This window comes from Sphaerodactylus townsendi, linkage group LG02 (assembly GCF_021028975.2).
Source record: "Sphaerodactylus townsendi isolate TG3544 linkage group LG02, MPM_Stown_v2.3, whole genome shotgun sequence".
NCBI lineage: Eukaryota > Metazoa > Chordata > Lepidosauria > Squamata > Sphaerodactylidae > Sphaerodactylus > Sphaerodactylus townsendi.
Window position 1 is genome coordinate 101,596,494 of NC_059426.1, and position 20,312 is coordinate 101,616,805.

General features: G+C 38.8%; 1 protein-coding gene across 3 annotated transcripts in view; it reads right to left on the reverse strand.

The window, feature by feature from the left end:
• The window catches only part of NELL1 (neural EGFL like 1), a 678,881-nt gene that overhangs the window by 58,168 nt on the left and 600,401 nt on the right, over positions 1–20,312 (reverse strand). Inside the window, exon 16 of one of the 3 annotated variants that reach the window (XM_048483513.1) lies at positions 3,106–3,246. The exons of the other annotated variants lie outside the window; for them this stretch is intronic. Within the exon in view, the coding sequence (XP_048339470.1) occupies positions 3,106–3,246 (141 nt within the window). The remainder of the gene's footprint in view (positions 1–3,105; positions 3,247–20,312) is intronic. 3 annotated transcript variants of the gene reach the window in all.

Genomic DNA, 20,312 nt, shown 5'->3' on the forward strand with positions numbered 1-20,312 from the left:
ACATGAAAGAATTAATTTAATAACTAGCGTGGGATAACTAGGAGAAATTGAATTTAGGTCTAAAACTGACTGGTTAAGTGCTTGGAGGAAGAATGAACAATAACACAAGCAAAAAAATTTGCCTTAAACATAGGACAAGATTACAATGCCAAAATTGTTCTGGAATGTGGAACCAGCAGACTATTCTTCATTGCAATGTTAACCATAGCCAGGATTTGGGATTTCAAGTCCTTCTGAGAAAGCTCATGTCATCTAAGGAAATTAGTCTAGGCTCCTTTCATTGGCTGCATTTTTGTAACATCTTGATATTAATTCCCTACATGGGTGCTGCATGCAGTAGGCCAAACAGCACTTGCTGAATACCAACAGAGCTACCACCTCTCTCAAGTAAAGATTATGACCCTTTCCCTCTTGCCTGCTGTTCTGTGACAGAGTAGTATCTTGGTCCCACACTTCATATTGGTGGCTTGAAGGTGCGGGGAGGGTGAGTGATTGCTACTCAATCAAAGATTGTCCTTTTTTCGTTACCCCACTATTACAAGTTAAAACAACTCAAAGTGAAAATTTCCATACTTTTATCAAATAAGGACCCAGACTGTACCAGTACTGTTGCTAAATTTCTTTCATTGAGGCCCCTTTCTGCACATGCAGAATAATGCATTTTCAAACCACTTTCACAATGATTTGAAAGTGGATTTTACTATTCTGCACAGCTGCAAAGTGTATTGAAAGAGGATTGAAAGTGCATTATTCTGCATATGCAGAAGGTGCCTGATACTAAACCAAGGCTCATCAAAAACTGAAACAAAATGGCTGAACTGTACAACTTTTAATCTGATTTTACCACTTAACAATTTTTTATTTATTTTTGTATGCAAATAAAGGTATCTGAATTCTAGAAGATTCCCTGGTCAGTAAACTGTAAAACTCTCAACCTTGTACTTTGATCTTCTTTGTCTTTTCCATCCCCTGCATATGCCACCATGATCCTAATTCATCACGATTTCTGTTTGCAATTCCTCTGCCACAGAATTCAGCCTACCCTTCTCCTCTAGCTCTTTCTGTTACCCATCCCAGGCTAGACCTTCTTGATCTAGGGTTGCTAGGTCCTTCTTGGCCATTTATGGGGGAGTAGAGTTGCCAGGTCCAAGTTGTGAAACTCCTGGAAATTTGGATATGGAGCCTGGGGAGGATAGAGACTTCAGTAGGGTAAGGTGCAATTCTATAGAGTCCAACCTCCACAGCATCCATTTTTTTTCCTGGGGAACCAATCTCCAGAGTCTGGAGATGAGTTGTAACTCTGAGAGACCTTTGATACCACCTGGAGGCTGGCATCCTTACCTTGATCAATGATAAGTGAATGCACACCTCCTGAGAAACAGCCCATTTCAGTACAGAAGGCAAACAACTCAGTCTTCATTTATATGGCTGATTATCTATCTATCTATCTATCTATCTATCTATCTATCTATCTATCTATCTATCTGTCTGTCTGTCTGTCTGTCTGTCTGTCTGTCTGTCTGTCTGTCTGTCTGTCTGTCTGTCTGTCTGTCTGTCTGTCTGTCTGTCTGTCTGTCTGTCATGACATTTATATTGTACTTTTCTTCATGGTTCAAGTATACCCCCATAGTCTGCTGTAGTCTGAAAACAGAAAATAACCTATATGCAGATTACTGGTACTCAAGAAAGTGAGATAAGCCTCAGATGTGTATTATAAGGTCAAGGAACTAAACAGATTTAAGACATCCTAGAAAATATTTTTTGTGGTGGCAATAATTTCTGCTAGCCAGCAGCCCAAGCCTCAATCCAAGTCACCTCTGCCTATCAGATGGCCAAGTCTGTGAAGCATTGGTCCACACCTGCACTTCCATTGGCTACTAACAGCTTCAGTTTTTCAAACTGGTTCAAATGTTTCATTGCTACCTGCAATTGTCCAGTCCCTGGCCATTCTTTACTCTTCCACAGTGTGGAGAGAACTGGATGAGGGAAAGAGAATGTGTAAAAATAGATGGGACTTCAAACTCTGTGTACATGTGGTTTCTTGTATCTGTTCTTGACTGACCTCAACCCATACAGTTCAGTCTGACACAGGCATTGTTAGAAATGAATAGCAAATGATAATGGGATGTGATCAGTAAGCAAAGCAGAGCAGGTTACAAGTTGTGAAGACCAGAAAGAGATAGGAAGCCTTCCTTAGGTATGAGTGTTGCCTTGACTGGCCCTTTAGGCAACTGGCCAATATACTCACCTGTTGCTATTTGGCACTGGTCGTGTCTCACACTCACTAAATTCTGAATTCTTAAGTGCCCTCTCTGCTCACTGAAGGCACTTCCATTAACAGAAGAGCGGCAGAGCAATTTTTGCTGATTCTCCCCTCTCATAGCAACCTCCCACTTCTACCCCCAAGATGTTCCTGGGGGCCCATTGACTCTGGGGGAACAATTTATTGGGAACAGGAGATAGCAATGAGAGTCAGCAAATGAATAATTTACGCAGCCCAGATCCATTTGCATTAAGCAGGATCCAAAACTCTAGCAATTGTTTCACAAAAGACAACAGAAGAACACTCTTTATGAGGAGAAAACTGACCATGCTTGAGGTTTTTACTACTTGGGGAAACATGTGTTGAGGTGTTAGAATGTTTTAAAAGAAAATAGAGTTAAACCAGTTCTGACAATGGGAGGGGGGAATCCCATTTCCAGCTTATTATTAAATGTATTTCCAAACCTTTATGCTAAAACTGTAAGCCATGCAACTGGACAAGACAACTAATGTTTTATATCTTGTCGACTGTCAAGCATAAAACAATATATACAAAATTTGTATTGTTCCAAGTGATCCACTGAAAATAGCATAGAAAAGCAAATCACTGTTGTGACCTCCAAATGTCCATTTTCTATATTACTATTAAGAGATTTGATCGCTCATGTCTTTTGTAATAATATTTAACTATATTTCACAGAACAGTGCTGAGTTTAAATTAATGGTTGGTTACAGTCTAATTTTAGCTTTAAATATTGTCATTGGTCACGAAAGGCTGTATAGTAGTCAGTATATGACACCATGCAGAACAATAACATAACTTCTCAACTGATCTTTGCTTACCAATACAGGACTCCCCGGAAAGTGAATAGGTTCCATTGTCATGGAAACCGCTTCTGCACTCACAGTGGTACCACCCTGGGAGGTTAACACAGCGTGAATGGCTGTGACATTCAATGATCCCCTCTGCACACTCATCAATATCTGCCTCAGAGAAAAACACAAGCCAGCCAGGATATTAATTTCCTTTGACACCAACATTTTAGGCACTGAAAAGAAAAGAATGCACACAACATAAAAAGTCTTCTAGGGGGAAAAAAGCAATAAATGTTTTAATTAATGGGTACACAACTTGTCCGGAACTTAGCACCGCACAGGATTCTTTCCCCCTCGTCCTTGTTTTGCCTGAGTTCATTGCAGCTATGAGGGATACAAATATCAGTTCTTTACAATGAACACTAGGATTCTTTCTGGATTTCGTCAAAAGCCTGGGGGGCAATACAAGTGAGCTACACTGACAGCAAATTGACCACTTTGATTTGAACTGTTCTACGTAAACAATTTGCACATTATTAATTCCAGAATGTCCTTTGCTATGTATGTTGTTGAAACTTTCAGTGTAATAAAAGTAGTAATTATATACCTCTCCTATTAAAAAAAATTCTGGGATACCCCCACCCCCAGTTTATCGTAATCAAGCATATATTCATATACTTAATTTTCAAACAGCCCTCCAAGTATATGAATTCTGTGTGCTGAAATGGCAAATAATCCTAGGTATCTATGTGAAGAAATTCCATTTTGGTGAATTTGTACTTTGTGAGTGCACAGAGGTTAAGCTAAAATCATTTTTAAGTAGGCAAAAGGTTGCAGGTCCAGTTCCTCTATGTCGTTTTCAGTCTGCTAGGCTAGCAAAATGATGATTCATGTGTTAATGTAAAATAACCTGTGGAATAAAAGAATGTTCCCTGTGACAAATGGAGATGCATACAAGAGTGGAATATAAGAGGACCTCCTGGAATATTAATTTTCAATCCAGTAGGATTGCATGGATTGGAGAGGTTTTTCAGAAGAGCTCTGTTCCTTTGTGAGAACTTAGAAGAACTGGGAGACTTTTTTAAAAAAATTGAGGGAAGAGTGGGGCTAACGACTCTGATGAAAGAGGGCAAGAATGGATGGAAAAAGTGACAGAGTTAACCAACAGGCCTGTTTTTACACTCAGATTATGATCACTGTAAATTTTAGAATGAGTGAGGATGCTGCTTGTTTTATTTTCTGTTGTTCAGAAGTTCTTTGCTGAACTGTGTTTTCTGCTTCCTGCTGTAACCAATGATTGCTTATACAAAGTTATTTTTTCTTTTTCTTCCCTTAGTATTATGATGGTTTGTCTGACTGACATAAAAGACTGTCTTGATTTAAGCCTAACTAGATACAAAGAGATAGCAGTTGGAATGTATGCTTGTAAATGAATTACTCTAATAAGTAAGACTTCAAAACTTCCCCTGCATCCATGGTGAGTTACAAAAGAAGGGTGGTTCTTAACCAGAAGAAGAGCCTTTGAGTGTTAAGGGACTTTTCTGCACTCCCATCTTTCTCACTTGTAAGTACCTGTTTCTTTGGGTGGTGAGGGCTCTGAATATGTTTTGCCCTCTGTCTAGCGGTTGATTCAATATCACACAAGTTTATGTCCAGCATATCTCCCTGCAGATTTAAAGTGCAAGTGTTTATCCCATGCATAAATCGGCCACTAGAGGGGAGAAAACACAAGTAGAACAGCCCCCCTCCACAATGAACACAAATTTCCAAGGCAGGAAAATGAGACTATGGAAAAGCACATTAAACTTCTGTATAATTGATATCCATTGATGCCAGCAACTATTATTTTTGTTGGGAGGGGGGAAAATAAAATTGGAGAAATGAAATCCTCAAAGTCTAGCAGCTTGGGAACTGGTCCACATCAACCATGATAATACAAAGTGCCTGCAGGGCTGTTTTGGCATGTTGTAGAATAAAATGTGAAAAATTTAGATGAACTTATATTCCATAGAGATCTACGACCTGATCTTGAAAATGTCTGGGTCTAAGAAACTGTTCTGCTTGCTACAACTTTTCCATTTATTTCAGTGGAGGGCTCCTTTGGTTCTGTGCCTCCATACGTGTACTGTACTACAGACTATTTGTACTACAGACTATTCAAGTACTAGATCGGGCAACCAATCTGAGCATGCAAATGATCTATGGAATTAAATAAATAACATTCAAAAGAATCTTGGACTGAAAAGACTACACCATTGTAAAATAAATCCAATAATGTGCATTTGACAGAATGGGATCTGGAGCATGAAAGCTTATACAGTGTACACAACAACAGATTTTAGCCTTTAAGAAAGTGCTGTCTGCTGTCCTAGCTGTAACAGGAGAGAATAACCTTTCCACTGTTATTGTGGAATAACACAAAATTAGAGTGAAAACAAAACTAGAGTAAAAATGAACTGGCTGTACAATCACTGAATCTGTGTATTTAAAGAATTACTTGAAGTCCACATTCTGTCTACAAAGTCTGTGCAGTCATTTGATAATCACTTTCTTTGTTGTGATACTCAGTACTGTGTAGCTCAGCTGCCTCTTTGCCAACAGTCATTGTAACCTTCCAGGATTTGAAACAGAAATGCTAAATACTAAAATATAGAATCTCAGGTCACTGTAATAAATAACAAGTATCACTGTATGGAACTGAAACCCAGTACATCAAATATGATTTTTAAAAGCAAGTTAACCTTGAGTTGAAATGCAGTATTTCCAACAGAGAGTCAGAATGCTTGAACTAATATTGATAATTAACTTTGGTAAGGACACAACTCTGTAATCATATTATGAATGTCCCTTCGCTATGCATGCAGGAAGATTAGGCATAATGCTTGAGCATTAGTTCTTTATTCTTTTTTTTGGGGGGGGGAATCCCTAGAGGACTTTCAATTGCTGAATCACTGCCCCACAATAAATAAATTATACAATAATTTTGCTTAGATAGGCATTTGTGCTTCCACCACTTAACAATCTCAAGCACAAGAAACATAGCTGGAAAATTAGTATTCTTATGGCTGATGCATAACTGCCAGAGTAACTGGTTGAAAAGTCAGCTGTTCAGAGTATCTTGTCTTCCTTTAGGTTCTTACGACTGCAAATGTCAGTAGGATTTTTATGTTAAGGTCATCTTTACATAATCCTTTTATGACAGATCAACTAGTTTAAAGATTAGTAATTACAATTTTATGTGTTCTTGAGTCTAAACCCTTAGTATTGTTTCCAGACTTCAGAAGTTCAATTTTATTGAAGGGAGTAGGAGACCTATTCTAAAACTGTTATTCTAGGTTAATAAAACTGAGCCCAAATTTCTCTGCCTGTAACATAAAAAGAAATTTCCAAGGGCTTGTAAGATGCCCTAATTTGATTCAGTCTTTAAAATGGCATAATTTACGTTGTTCAGAATAGTTCATAATTGTTACCATTATGAAAGGCATGCCCAATGAATAGCGTCAAAGAAGATACCCTGGGTATCAACTGAGAGTTTCAAATTTTCCAGCTACTTAATACAGGTTTTTCTGAAAGGACTGTTATGAAAATTTTTGTATAAAGACATCAGATTGAAGGAAATACTGTGCCCAGCTAAGTACTTTCTATCAATACATACTCTGGTTTCTCTTTAGATCATATAAATATTTCACCCCTTACATACTGAAGCATATTTTCATGCCTTATAACAATTAACATTTGTCTTAAAAGACAAGAGTTATAATAAATTAAGGAATAGCCACTCAGTACTAGAAGCTCCAAAGATAGATTTTTTAAACAAAACCTCCTCATAGTTTTTTATTACCATAAAATTTTAAATGCAGTTCAAAATAAGGTTCTGACATTTTAAAAAGTAAACTGGGGTAAAGCAAAAATTGCCATTATTGCAGTTTTAGCCAGCAGGCTAGATTCTAACTCAACCAGGGTCAATGTAATTTTTCATTATCAGTTGAATATATGGATAATTTTAATCAATAATGATTTAAAATTAAGTTTAAGTAACAAGATAAATTTTGAGAGATATTTACAACCAGATATTTGATGAACTACTTCTGTAAAGCCAGCCCCCTTTTCTTTTGCAAGTGAATTAGATCCTTCTTACATTTATTTAACAATAAAACTCAGACTTATCTGAAACCAAACATAATTCCTTCTTCAAAATGCATTGGTATTGGTTCTTGTAAGAATTACGCTGTCTGCAAACAAGTTAATAAATTACTGATGATTATTCATCTTATTTTGATTAGGACTCACTGCATAGTCAAATGATACTCCAAATAAAACAGTAAAAATGATACATCCTTGTTTGGTAGCTTTAAAAATACAAACTATGAACCAACACTATTTGTATGAATAAACAGCTAGTGAAGGTGATACACTTGAGAAATAATGTGCTCAAAATAAGCTGCAAAATCCTGCTTGAGAGAGTCACTCCAATTTTGTGATTAAGATCAATTAATTGTTTTGTTTCATCTGTTTTTATTTTATTTCATCTGTTGCTGTAGGTAATTGTGTTTTTTCTATGTATGCTCTTGAATAACACTTGAACTCATAAAAGTCAAAAAGCTCCGCATCAGTGTATGTTATATATTCATAGACATTTTCAGAATTTAATGTACATATAAACATTCCTATTAATTCTTGTTTTTCAAGAAGAAGAAGAAGAGTTTGGATTTATATCCCCCCTTTCTCTCCTGCAGGAGACTCAAAGGGGCTTACAATCTCCTTGCCCTTCCCCCCTCACAACAAACACCCTGTGAGGTAGGTGGGGCTGAGAGAGCTCAGAAGAACTGTAATCATTTGCCCAAGGTCACCCAGCTGGCGTGGGAGCAGTACAGGCTAATCTGGAATTCCCAGATAGCCTCCAGTCAGTGGCACAGCTGGGGAATCCCAAACCTCGGTTCCTAGGATTAGACACACACCTAGCCCCCCAACCTCCCACCATTGCTGCTCAAGAACTGAACATTTGTAAGATATTTGAGTTTTTACAGCCAAATTTGATTAACATGTATAATAGATCCACAGATTTCCTCAATCTCTGTAACTTCCTGCTCTTTTTCTTGCCTACAAGAACTCTGAGTGGACGTGGTTTAATAGTTAAAGTGGCAGACTCTAATCTGGAGTACTGGATTTATTCTCCACTGCTCCACATGAGCTGTGAACTCTAATCTTTTGTGGAGTTGTGAACTTTAATCTTTTAAACCTGCTTTGTTTCCCCACTACTCTAAGCCCAGTTCTCTCACAGTTCTCTCAGAACTCTCTAAGCAGAGACAGGCAATGGCAACCCACCTCCTAAAATCTCTTGCCTTGAAAACCCTATGTGGTCACCATAAGTCACTTGAGACTTGATAGCATTTTACAAACACACAACAAAACTTTGTATAATTTGTGACTCACTGTTAGCATACATCCCACATTTATATAACAAGTGGGAACCTGAACGATTTGTGGGAGGCATCTTATGTTCTCCTCCCCTATTATTCCCTCTTTTTCTTCTCTGAAAGCCACCATGGTCTCTCCTTTTTTCCTGCTTCTTTCTCTTTTTCTAGGATTGCCAACCTTCAGGTGGAGCCTGGAAACCTCCTGGAATCAAAAGATCTTCCAATGACAAATTAGTTCCCTACGGCTGCCATCTCCAAGCTGTAAAATTCCTGTAGATTTGTGGGTAGAGCTTTCAAAGAATGAGGTATAGGCAGAGAAGTGACCCCACCAGGGTTGTCTAGATTTCAGCTGTAATTCTGGGAGATCTCCAAGTCCCACCTGGAAAGTCATCCTTGAGAGAAATAAAAAGGTAGGTACATCTGAAAGTTATTTAAAAAATATTCTGTACCTTTAAGGCTCAAGTACTGTGACACACAGTTTCCTTAAATAATGCTTGACAAACACATAGGTATTATTACTTTCACAATGACATTTTTATTACAGTAATAATTTTTATGCCCTTACAATGATATAACTCAAACAAAAAACTCTCTTTACATGGAAATAAGATAAGTATGCAATATATTTAAAACCAAACTGATTCTTTCTGTTTAGGCCATCTGGTAAACAGTTAGATGCAGGCAAGAAAGTTCTTATCACTAAGGGCCGAAGACATGACAGAGAGTATATCTTATAGACCTTTAAGGCATAACTAGCTAGATAAGATGGGCTATGTGAATAAACACAGAAATGAAGAGATCAAAGGTTAGAATAGACATGTATCTGATCAGATAATTAAAAATGTGTTTTTCTATATTTTAATGAACACTGAAATGATAGTGAAATATATGAAAAGTATATATATTCTACTAGAATCACATATTATAATTGTCATAATCATTTTTAACTTTTTAAAGTTAATAAGATGTATGTGAAATCTTTTAACCCTGAAGAGGTATCTCCATGGGAAAACCACACCCTTAGGGATGTTGGGAACTGTCTATCTTGATTAAAAACCAAAAACACAGAATTCAGTTTATTGCTCCCTTTGCCTATGGGAGAGGACATGTAGCCTAAAGTAGAGAAGGACGGAACTTCCCAGTTTTTGTGTAAGAATCAGACAAGCCAATTTGATTTTAAGGAAGAAAGCATATGGGTATGATTATGAATTATGACGTATGTATTCTTTGTATCTATAAAAGATGAAGGTCTTTGTCTAGTTGGGTATGACTCTCAATTAGAGAGACCACTGTGTGTGTAAAATATTTAATTGCATGCAGATGGTGAGACTTTCTCCGGCTAATAACTACAACATTACCATATTCGACAGGTTATGGAAACATGGATATGGGTCAGTATATAGCATATATTTATATATATATATATATATATATGATTGATATATATTGTTATATATATATATATATTATATATATATAGTGTGTATATATATATATATATGTATATATATATATATATGTATGTATGTATGTATGTATGTATGTATGTATGTAATGCATGAATGAATGTTAATGGTTATTGGGACTGGACTGTTCACATGCCCAATCCATTTCCCAAGCACCTGTCGGTTGTGTAGTTATTAGCCGGAGAAAGTCTCACCATCTGCATGCAATATATATATACTATGTACAAATGAGACTATGTACATACATACACACACACACACACACACGTGTGTGTGTGTGTGTGTGTGTGTGTGTGTGTATGTATGTACATAGTCTCATTTGTACATAGTATATATATGTATATGTGTGTGTGTGTGTGTGTGTGTGTGTGTGTGTGTGTGTGTGTGTGTGTGTGTGTGTATGTATGTATGTATGTATGTATGTGTATATATATATATACTATGTACAAATGAGAAGCTGGGCAGCAGACAGGTCACACATCCTGTGATCCCCAATCTCCATTGGGAACCACCGCAGGAAGCCGGGAGCCCCAGGGGTGAACCCCTGGCTCAACCCTTCCTGCAACTGCTGAGGAGGCGGGCACCGGCTAAGCCTAGCGGCCGCCTACCAACCCACCATCCTCCCCAAGCTTGCTGGGGTGTCGGGCACTGGCTAAGCCTAGCGGCCACCTACCAACCCAACCCCACTCCTTGGGGTGTCAGGCACCGGCTAAGCCTAGCAGCTTGCCTACTGGCCCGCCACACCCCCCGGCCCTTCCACAGGGCACAAGCATGGGAGAAGCCGGCCGGATGGCTCTGCTTCTCCCCGGACGTTGCGATCCCGTCGCCAACCGCCGGGCTACGACAAACTTATACAATGCTTAAAATGAAAACAGAATCAAATAGGGAGGGTGGGTGGGCCATGCCGCTGCTGAGTCTCGGCTGCCAAGAAGGCCGAGCTCAGGGTGTGGCGCCTTCTTATACCTTAGCTCCTTCCGCCCTTTGGTCTGTAGACCAATCAATGCAAACCTTGTGCATGCTTGGGCCCAAGCAATGCCTTTTCAATGCCTTTGCAAACCCCTTATTGCCTCTTTGCTCACCACAGCCGCAATGGCTGCACCCAGTGATTCGGTTGCTGCTATTTCTACACAGTAAAAATTATTCTTCTTTCTAAAGCCTGATTTTTTTATTTTCTCTACCAGTCTTTATAAACATAACTGAGCAGGGCTAGATAGGGGTTCTAGTCTGACAGTAGTAATTTCTATGTGTTGGTCAAGAAATATTTAAGGAAACTGTGGCCCTTTCTGCATGGGCCATTTACAGCGGCCCAGGGACGGCAAAAATGCAGTCCCTGGGCAACTGTTCATACAGGAGGTGCTGCTGGATTGCAGCAGTGCCGTCCTGGCCACACAGGAGCGGTGTGAAGCCACTCCTAATAACCCCACTTGTTTAGCGAGGTTATTCTAAAACAACGTCTTCCCATTGACGCTGTGCAAACTGCACCGCTGGGAAGACGGCACTTTCCGCATCCCCTCCACTCACCTCATCCTCCAGCATGCTCTGGAGGCTGTCAGGGACCCGCCCATGCTGCCCTCTGACCTCCAGGGGTCAGAGAGCAGCGTGAGTGGGTCCCTGACGGCCTCCAGAGCGACACTGGAGGATGAGGTGAGTGGGGGTGATGCAGAAGAGGTGGCTCCATGCGAAGCCACCTCTTCTGCACCGGCTTCTGTGGGGCTGCTCACACGCTCCCGTGCGAATGGCCCCCATCCCTCCACCAGCATAATTTCTGCCGGTGGAGAGGCGCCCTTTCCGCTGTGCAGAAAGGACCTCTATTTCACAGTACTTGAGCCTTAAAGGTACCGAATATTTATTTTTTTATAACCCACCTGGAGGGTGGCAACAGTAGGCCTGACAGCAACCTCTGAATGATTTGACATCACCTGACTTGCATGACTAAACTTGGCCTGGCTGTTTGTTCCTGTTCAACAGCAGCCATCCCAAAAATACAGTGTAGTATAGTAGTTTCAGCTTCAGAGTAGGACTTGGGAGACACAGGTTCAACTTTTCATCTTATTGTGGAAGCTCACAAAACAATTTTCAGCCTAACTTACCTCACAGGATTGTTGTGTGGATAAAAAGAGGAAAGGAGAATAATATAAGCTCCTTTGGAGTTGTGAATGGCCTTTGCCTTTGCCAGCCATTAACACTTTACTCTCAGCAAGCTGGGTACTCACTTTACTGACCTCACAAGAATGGACAGTAAAATCAACCATGAATTGACTATCTGAAATAGCTTTGACTGCAGTACTGCAGCTTACCAGTCTGTATCACATAGCTCCCGCTTTTAATCTTGTGAACAGATAAATAAATAAAGCTGAATAAAACCATTGGTCCACCAAAGTCCATCTGTCTATTTAGACTGGCAGTGACACTCCAGGGTCTCAGATGAAGTTCTTCCATATTACCTACTTCTTGATCCTTTTAACTGAAAATGCTGGGGATTGAACCAATGACCTTCTGCCTGCAAAGCAGATGCTGTGCCACTGAGGCATGGCTCCTTCCTCTTATTAATTTTCCACAGCAAGGGTTAATTACCAAGAATAAGTTGTGAACATCCAGAATTGTCCACAAACTTTCACAAATATCGATGGAAAAGATATCCATCAGTTAGCCAATGAGAATACTTTTCTACAAGCCTTCAGCATTAACTTGAGTAGCATTTTGATAGTTGCATATTTTGTCCGTTTAGACCACACTCTGTATTGTAACCTGTAATTTCAAAGTCTTTCAAAATTTAATTAATACCTTCTAATCTTGTAATTACACCTTTGGGAGCTTTTTCTTATGAAAGTGAATATATTGCACTGGTACAACATGTAAGGAAAGGCAAAACATTTCAACACCAATTATATGTTGGGCTGCATACAGAATGAGGCAAACAACATATTTTAGCAGCTTAAATGCACAACAATTTCTCAGTGTTTGGAAAATATGCATTGCTTTTAGAAATAAATATTGTGTCCCAGCTCTCTTGCAATATGGCCAGTACAATCTTTAATACACTTGGTTGAATATTACTGGTACCTGTATGGCACCTGTATGATGTGTGCCTTTGAGTCTTTATGCCATATTTTTAGAGGGGGAAGTTACACTTAATAAAATAAAATTAATTATATGTTCACCATGAAGAAGACATAACATTTTTCAGGTAATACACAGAAATGGCTGAATTTGTTTTCTAGAAGCATTAAAAACACAGTTCTTTGGAAGGTTTCCAGCTTCACTGCAGGGGGTTGCACAAATAATAAATATGTGTCTTTCACAAAAAAGATGAAGTGCTTTCATCCATTGAGAATTATTTGTACTCAATAAAGCAAAACTACAAGTAATTTGAAACTATATATTTTTCCTGCAGATCAAATGCCAGTATAAACATAGCCTGCTATGTCAGTTATCCATATGACAAGCAACAGCAACAAAACTGAGTGGGGGTTCCCTTTCCCCATGCATAGAACATTTAATGGGAATTGGACCTACACAAGCAACTTCTGTGGCATTGCTGAAAGTAGATCCTAGTTATAATCAAGGATTCTGTTTATATTTTCTATTTTGCTTTTCTTTCCAGGGAGTTCAGGTGGGTGAGGTAGGCTGAGAATAACTGGTGCATGTTCACCTGTTCAACTTTATGAAAGACTACATATTTGAACCTGTCTCTTTTAAGTTCTAGTCCAAGACTTTAACCAACATACTACACTGGTTTTCCATACCTCCAGTGGTTACAGGTGCATGAGATCAAGATTTGCAAGGAGTATTTATATGTTTAAGTTTGTGAAAGCAGGCCTCTAAACTTAAAGATTGGAGAAGTGGCTTGCTAATATTAAGAAGGATTGATCTCAGACAAAACTGAAGATGTCCTTGTATTCAAGAGAACTTTGTATTAAATGGGAAACATATGGGAAAGCCACCCAACACTATGCTGACTGAGGCACTGGACAGGAGGTCTCCTAGATCTTTATCAATTGCAGTGCTGGTGGGGCAGGAAGTGGGGAGTCCAGAGTTGTACCTAGACAGGATTTCAGTGCTGCATTTGAAGTAGTTAATGAATACTTCTTACATCATCTTATAGCACAGGTTTTATGTAGCCCCATTTGGACTTAGATAATTTCACCATCATCTTCTGTAGAGATCCATTATTACTTTACAGTGCCAACTGCCTCATTCAGAGCTCATGCATATGAACTGAATAATGTTAGCCTGATAAAAAGGACACATTTTTTCACTCTGAATCTTGCCTTCATTAGTGTTTCTGCTTCAGAATAAAACTATCTATGGTCTACAGTCACAGCAAGTGTATGGCCTAGTCCTCCATTGTTTGGGTTTTTTTACTTAAGGTTGTTTATATTTACCACTTGTTCTGGTTCCCTCTGTCACTGCCTGTCCTCTTCTTTGTATCAAATATAAGTTAATTTTATCATAGAAATTATGCAGAATTCTAACAGTCTATTGACAATAAATGCTGCTCACAGATTCAAACCTTTCCCAAGACAAACATAATGTATATCCACAGTCTTTTCACATGATATGGTTGATGGAATATATTTAATTCTATTTGAGTAAGTCCTACTGCAGGTTATTTATACATGAATCCCTCTTCTACCTTCCAATTCTTCCTTTATATTATAATTCCCTAGGTTTCTGATGTAAAGATTGTTTCCTTGGGTCAGTTTTTACTTGACCTGTCTATATTCAATTTTCCTTCTTTCATTTGTAAAATCAATAGAATTTTTCTTTAGTTCATTTCTGTGGCACAGTAAGACTGAAAGTATATTTGATTTAGGTTTATGATACTGGATGTTAACTGGTTGGTAGATTGCTCCCAAATCTCTAAAAATGTGCAGGTCAGCCTTATTAGCTTATTCAAATAATGGAAAAGCTGGTCAAATGATGTAAAATCTAAATTACGTTAGGAAACAGTGGAATACTTCTGTCTCACTGCCTTGACTCACAACTGTCATATTTATCTATGGGTATGAAAGAGTTCAGGTTATAAGTTGAAACCTCAATAGGTATCTAGGAAATGAGTTTACAAGTTAAAGTGCTAGAAAAACAGAACAGCTGCAAATGCATCCCTTGTGTCAAACTACAACAGTCACAAAAAAGCTTTAAAATCAATGAAGAGACCCTCAAGCTGGACTTGTCTTTCCTGTTAAGCCTATGATACTGCTGAGTTGATATATTCATGACAACATGAAAGGACTCTTTCCTTTTGGAAATGTATAAGTAACCCAGGAATCTTGGTCAGAACAAAGGATCTTTTCCAAACAAGCCTAGGTAATAAATTATTCATTTACTTCTAAAGCCATTGGCTTTGCTCAACATGAAGCAACAACAAGCAGCAACACAAAAAAGTAAACATCAAACTGGACCCAACTGAGGATATTAGCATGTACCAGTGAAGCAAAGACAGTAGCTCTTCAGATCTGCTAAGTGACAATGAGTGAAGAAAAGGTCACTGTCCTATATTTGCTATATTTTTATAGATAAAGGAAACAAAAAATATAGGAAACAAACATAGGAAAGATTGGAAACATAAAAATAGGTTTCTTCTGTAATCAGGGCATTTTGTGGTTCAGAAGAGCTGCAGGTGGATCCATCTATAGGCCAGTCCACCACCAGTTCTGGCTTCCACTTTCTGTCTCTGTCAGGGCATTGGTAGGGGAGAGAAAGCTGAGAAACAGGTGCCATTGCTGCAGTCAGAAGAGCTGTAAACCATTCTGTCAATAGGCCTTTCCATCATCAGTACCTTGGAGTGGGAGAGGGCCTGCTGTCCATTTTCTGTTTTTGCCAGTACTTCTTCAAGCTGAAGAACAGGCATCTATGCTGTAGAAGCTAATGCTGGGGTCTTGAAGGAGGGGGTGGAGTAGTCAAGTTTTTCTCTTGTGGCAGCTCGACTCTAGTTGCTATCTTGGGGCTTTTTTTCATCAGGGGCAACTTTGCATACTTTTCTTCCACCATCATTTTTTCTAAGCTAGAGGTGGAAACCGGGGGGGGGGGGGTTACAGTAATTTTGGCTGTGTTTTCAATAAGCAAAAGTGGGAGAACAGTGAAAGCTAAAATATCCATGGAATGGGCAGGGCATGGGCAGGGAAATAAAGCAGCTTTTGAGTATAGTGGAAGCCTTTGCAATAAATTTACATATGCCCTGTTCAATCACAGAGGACACACAAGTCAAACAAAGATATCATCTTTGATGAATAGAGAACACCTATACAATCCAGCATTCATTTATAGCATAAAACTTGGATTTCATTATGGAGAACCAGGGTTTGGTAATGGTTGTTTTGGTAGTGGTTGTCTTGGCCATGATAATCAAGTGTAGTTGTTAGGCAAGTATTTATGATGCTTGCCCTTGCAGAATTTGTCTCGATGAAGAAAAAATACTTTCACCTACCTGTAACTGCTATTCGCTGAGGTCTTCTGTACAGGTACATGTTCCCCTCTGCTTACCCCACAGTGAGTTCTCTTGTTGGAGTTGACTTGTGGCCGCTCAAGTGGAACTGAGAGATTTCTGCCATTGGGCTTATGGGACTGCACACCAAGCCTGCATCTGCTCAATCCCCAATGTGGGACTGCACAGAAGACCAAAGATGGACCTACACTAAGCTAATTCTTGTATATCTTCTTGAATTCTAGTGTTACAATGAACAACGCTTTACATAAGTTACTGTACAGAAATTCCTTCTGATGGGCTGTAGTCATTCAGCAGCTTCCATTGCTTACCTTACAATTTAACTAGAATTGCTAACAGGCTTGACAACATCCCACTGCAGTGGCTATGCAAATATTCTAAAGTCCAAGATTTAAAAAAAAATCTATTGAACAGGATCAGAGCAGAAATTCAAGGAAGCTGCAACAGGATGCTAATCCTGTTCTCTGATAAGAGGTTCATTTTTTCCCTTAAAATCTTCTTGGCACTCTGCATTATTCATAACAGTATTTATGCAGATATGATAAATAAGATCATTTACCTCAAAAATAACACACAATGATTTCAGAACCAAGTGAAAAATAAAAAATTAAAATAAATTGTTCTTTGAAAATTCTTCCTCAATGTGATTATACTGAAGGAAAGCTCTTTTATGCCATGCAATAACATGCCAATAACTTCTTTAATGAGACAGAAGAGTGCTTTTCAAAATAAAGGCCTTTGTTCATCAAAATCCGAGGAGTTGCTAGTCACAGTAAAAAAAAAAAAAACAAGTCAATTTCCTTTGCTTTTAAGGTGAATACTTAATTAAACGAATTCTAGGATCAAAAGGCTTGGAAGTACAGCAATAATCCACCAGGTCCACCTCATAGATCAGTAAAGTATCACTTTTGTATACTTTCTTGTGCACCATAAAAGTTACCTCACAGCAGCGAACCCAAAGCTTATATACTCACTTCCAATAGAACACCTGGAAACTGAGGGGCTAGTTTACAGTTCAAAACAAACTTAGATCCCAAAAATCTGAGGAGGTTGTGTGTGTCTTCTCAAGAAGAAGAAAAAAGTCTTGTCTGTACCAGGGGGGTGCTAGGAGTAAATGGGCCAGGCAAAATCACAGGTTCGCCCCCCCCCCATATGGGCAATCCCTCACCACCCGCGACCAAACAACATTTTTTTGCACCAGGTCATCCTCAGAGTCACTGCTCATTATAGAACAATACAACACACAAATCTGAACACACCCAGGACTCCTAGTTTAAACAACATTGAGAGTGATGCTATTTTTTTTTTGAAGGCAGGGGAATCCACACAAAACAACATCATTTTTTAATGTTGTTTTAAACTGAGCCCAGATTCTCCTTTTCAAATTACCTTAAGGGCATGCTCCTGGGCTCCTGGTTTAAACAACATTGAAAAGTGATGCTGTTCAAAGACAAATTCCAAACTGGCATCATTTTTCAATCGGTAGTGTTCAATGAGTTTTCTGGAGAAACAACGTGTGCGTGGCCTGGTATATCTTGTTCCTAGTGTTTCACCTGCATCTGTGGCTGTGGTATTTTCAGAGGTGTTATAACAGAGAAGTCTATTATACACTTTGTCCAATATACTCTTATAACAGATTTCTCTCTGTGATACACCTCTGAAGATGCCAGCCACAGATGCCAGGCAAAGCGTTAGGAACAAGATCTACCAGACCATGGCCACACAACATAAAACCCACAACTACCAGTTGAATCTGGTTTGAAAGCCTTCAACAATACTTTCAATGTTTTTTTTTTAATCTGAGAGCCCAGATTCTCCCTTTAAATCCCTCAAAGGAGGTGGATTTAAAGAAGAACCTAAGGGAAAGAATTGTTGAGGTGCCTGTCAGGGGAGCAATGTTTAGCTAACAATGCCACCAAACTTTAGGCTATCTTCAGGAGACTCTCCTGATGGGGAAACCACCAGGTTTAATTAGTTTGGTTCAAGGAAGCTAAGTTATGGATCCTCAAAAGGAGTAGCCCCATTTACTAATGGCTCCCATTGGAAACAATGGGTAATGGGAGTTACCCATTTGAAAGTCCATAACTAACCCCTGAACAAACTGCAGGCTGGCTGTGTCAATCGGGAGAGTCACTGTTTTAATAGCCTGGAATTCTGGTGCCGCTAGCCTAAAAACTGCGCCCCCTGCAGGACAAACATTGAAAAAACCCTGAAAAATAGAAAAAGCCACACACGAACCTGCAATTTTTGCGCCCACCACAAGGTGGCGCCCGGGGCACTTGTCCCCGGATGTCCCCATGGTAGCTACGCCTCTGCACAACACTAGAAGGAACTGGGAAAAGGATAGAAGCTATAGGGGCTTTCAAGAAAGGGAAAGAGGAAATAGAGGAGGAGGAACCGAGACCCCTTAAACAAGGCCTTGCGGATTCTTGTTCTATTCTAATATTCTAATATTCTATTCTAATATTCTATAATAATGTTGCTAAACCATTCTATTTATTCTCCCCATTTTTGAATGCAGGCAGATACCGAGGAAAGTGGCAGACATCATGCATTCGTGATAAAGAATACAAACACTTTCAATTTCTATTAGTAGGGGGAACACTTTTTATGGCATTTCAAAAGACTGGAATTAAAGAACAAAAGAAAATAGATGTTTTTTGAAAAAAATAAGTATGCTTTTCTTGAAGTGTTCAAGGGAGAAGCTTACAGAGGAGGAAGCTGACAATTTAAAAATGCATAACTCATTGTTTGAGTTTAGCATGGCAGACATCCAAAACTTTCAGATAATACCCAAGGGTTCCATAAGTGGAACAATTATTTATTTAGGGTTGTAATAACCAGTGAGATTAACATAAAATTTAAATTAATTTAAAATCATAGATGCTTTTTCTTCTCCCCCTAACCCCTCCCTCCCCACAAGTGAAGAAGTTGCATTTGCCATTCCTTTCTTTTTCCTTTCTTTTTTCAATTAGGGGACATTATTTTGCCACTGCATTGAACTATTCCAAAGTGGTTGACTTTGATCAGATATCAATTCTCCAGACTAGTACAGTTTCAGAAATCAATCATTCCAATTAAGCCAATATAGAGATATGACTACATCATTTCGTTAAGCAATTTCAAAAAGCCACAAATGAAATAAGTGGAAAATCCTGCAAGAGAAGCCAAGGGACATGACAAGCTTCAATAAAAATGTTTTTAATAATGTGTCACATTTATCCAGAAAACTTAAAACTTCATGGGTATTAAAAATAGGTTATTCCATAATATGTCATTGTGAATTTGGTTAAAAGATGAAGTGAGGTCTTATTCCTCCTACTGTTCAAACTCCATTTTGAGAATAGTGGATACACATGAGCAATATCTAATTTTAGTAAACTCTTAATTCTCCTGTTTTGGCTATACTTGGGTCTGATTCTTTTGGAAGTATACAACATTCAAGGTCTTACTGCTCGACAACTAGACTTATTGAGGTGTACTTCACCTTCATTCAGCCTTCTTTATTTAGCTAGTGTTGGACTGGTGATGCCTGTTTCATAAATGTAAGTTATTGAGGTTAAGTGATGAAAAGACACATGTGGACTTACCTTTTGAGATTTCTCTGCTGAACTCACCACAGAGTGATTGTTCCCTTTTCAGAAACTAGATTTATTTACCAGAGATCACTGAATATTACCTTTCTTATGAGGCAAAAATGTGCAATATACTATAACATGTGTGAATAGTACAGGAGGCCAGCATATCTTCTTGAATCACCTTGAAAACAGAACTATTTGTTGCTGTTCTTGTTTGTGTGAGCCTGTTTAATTCTCATCTCTTGCACTGACAGAATGTACCTGCTTCCATTATCAAAATTAGTACTTTGTAAAGCACACTTTGTATTAGGCTTGGAGATTTGGG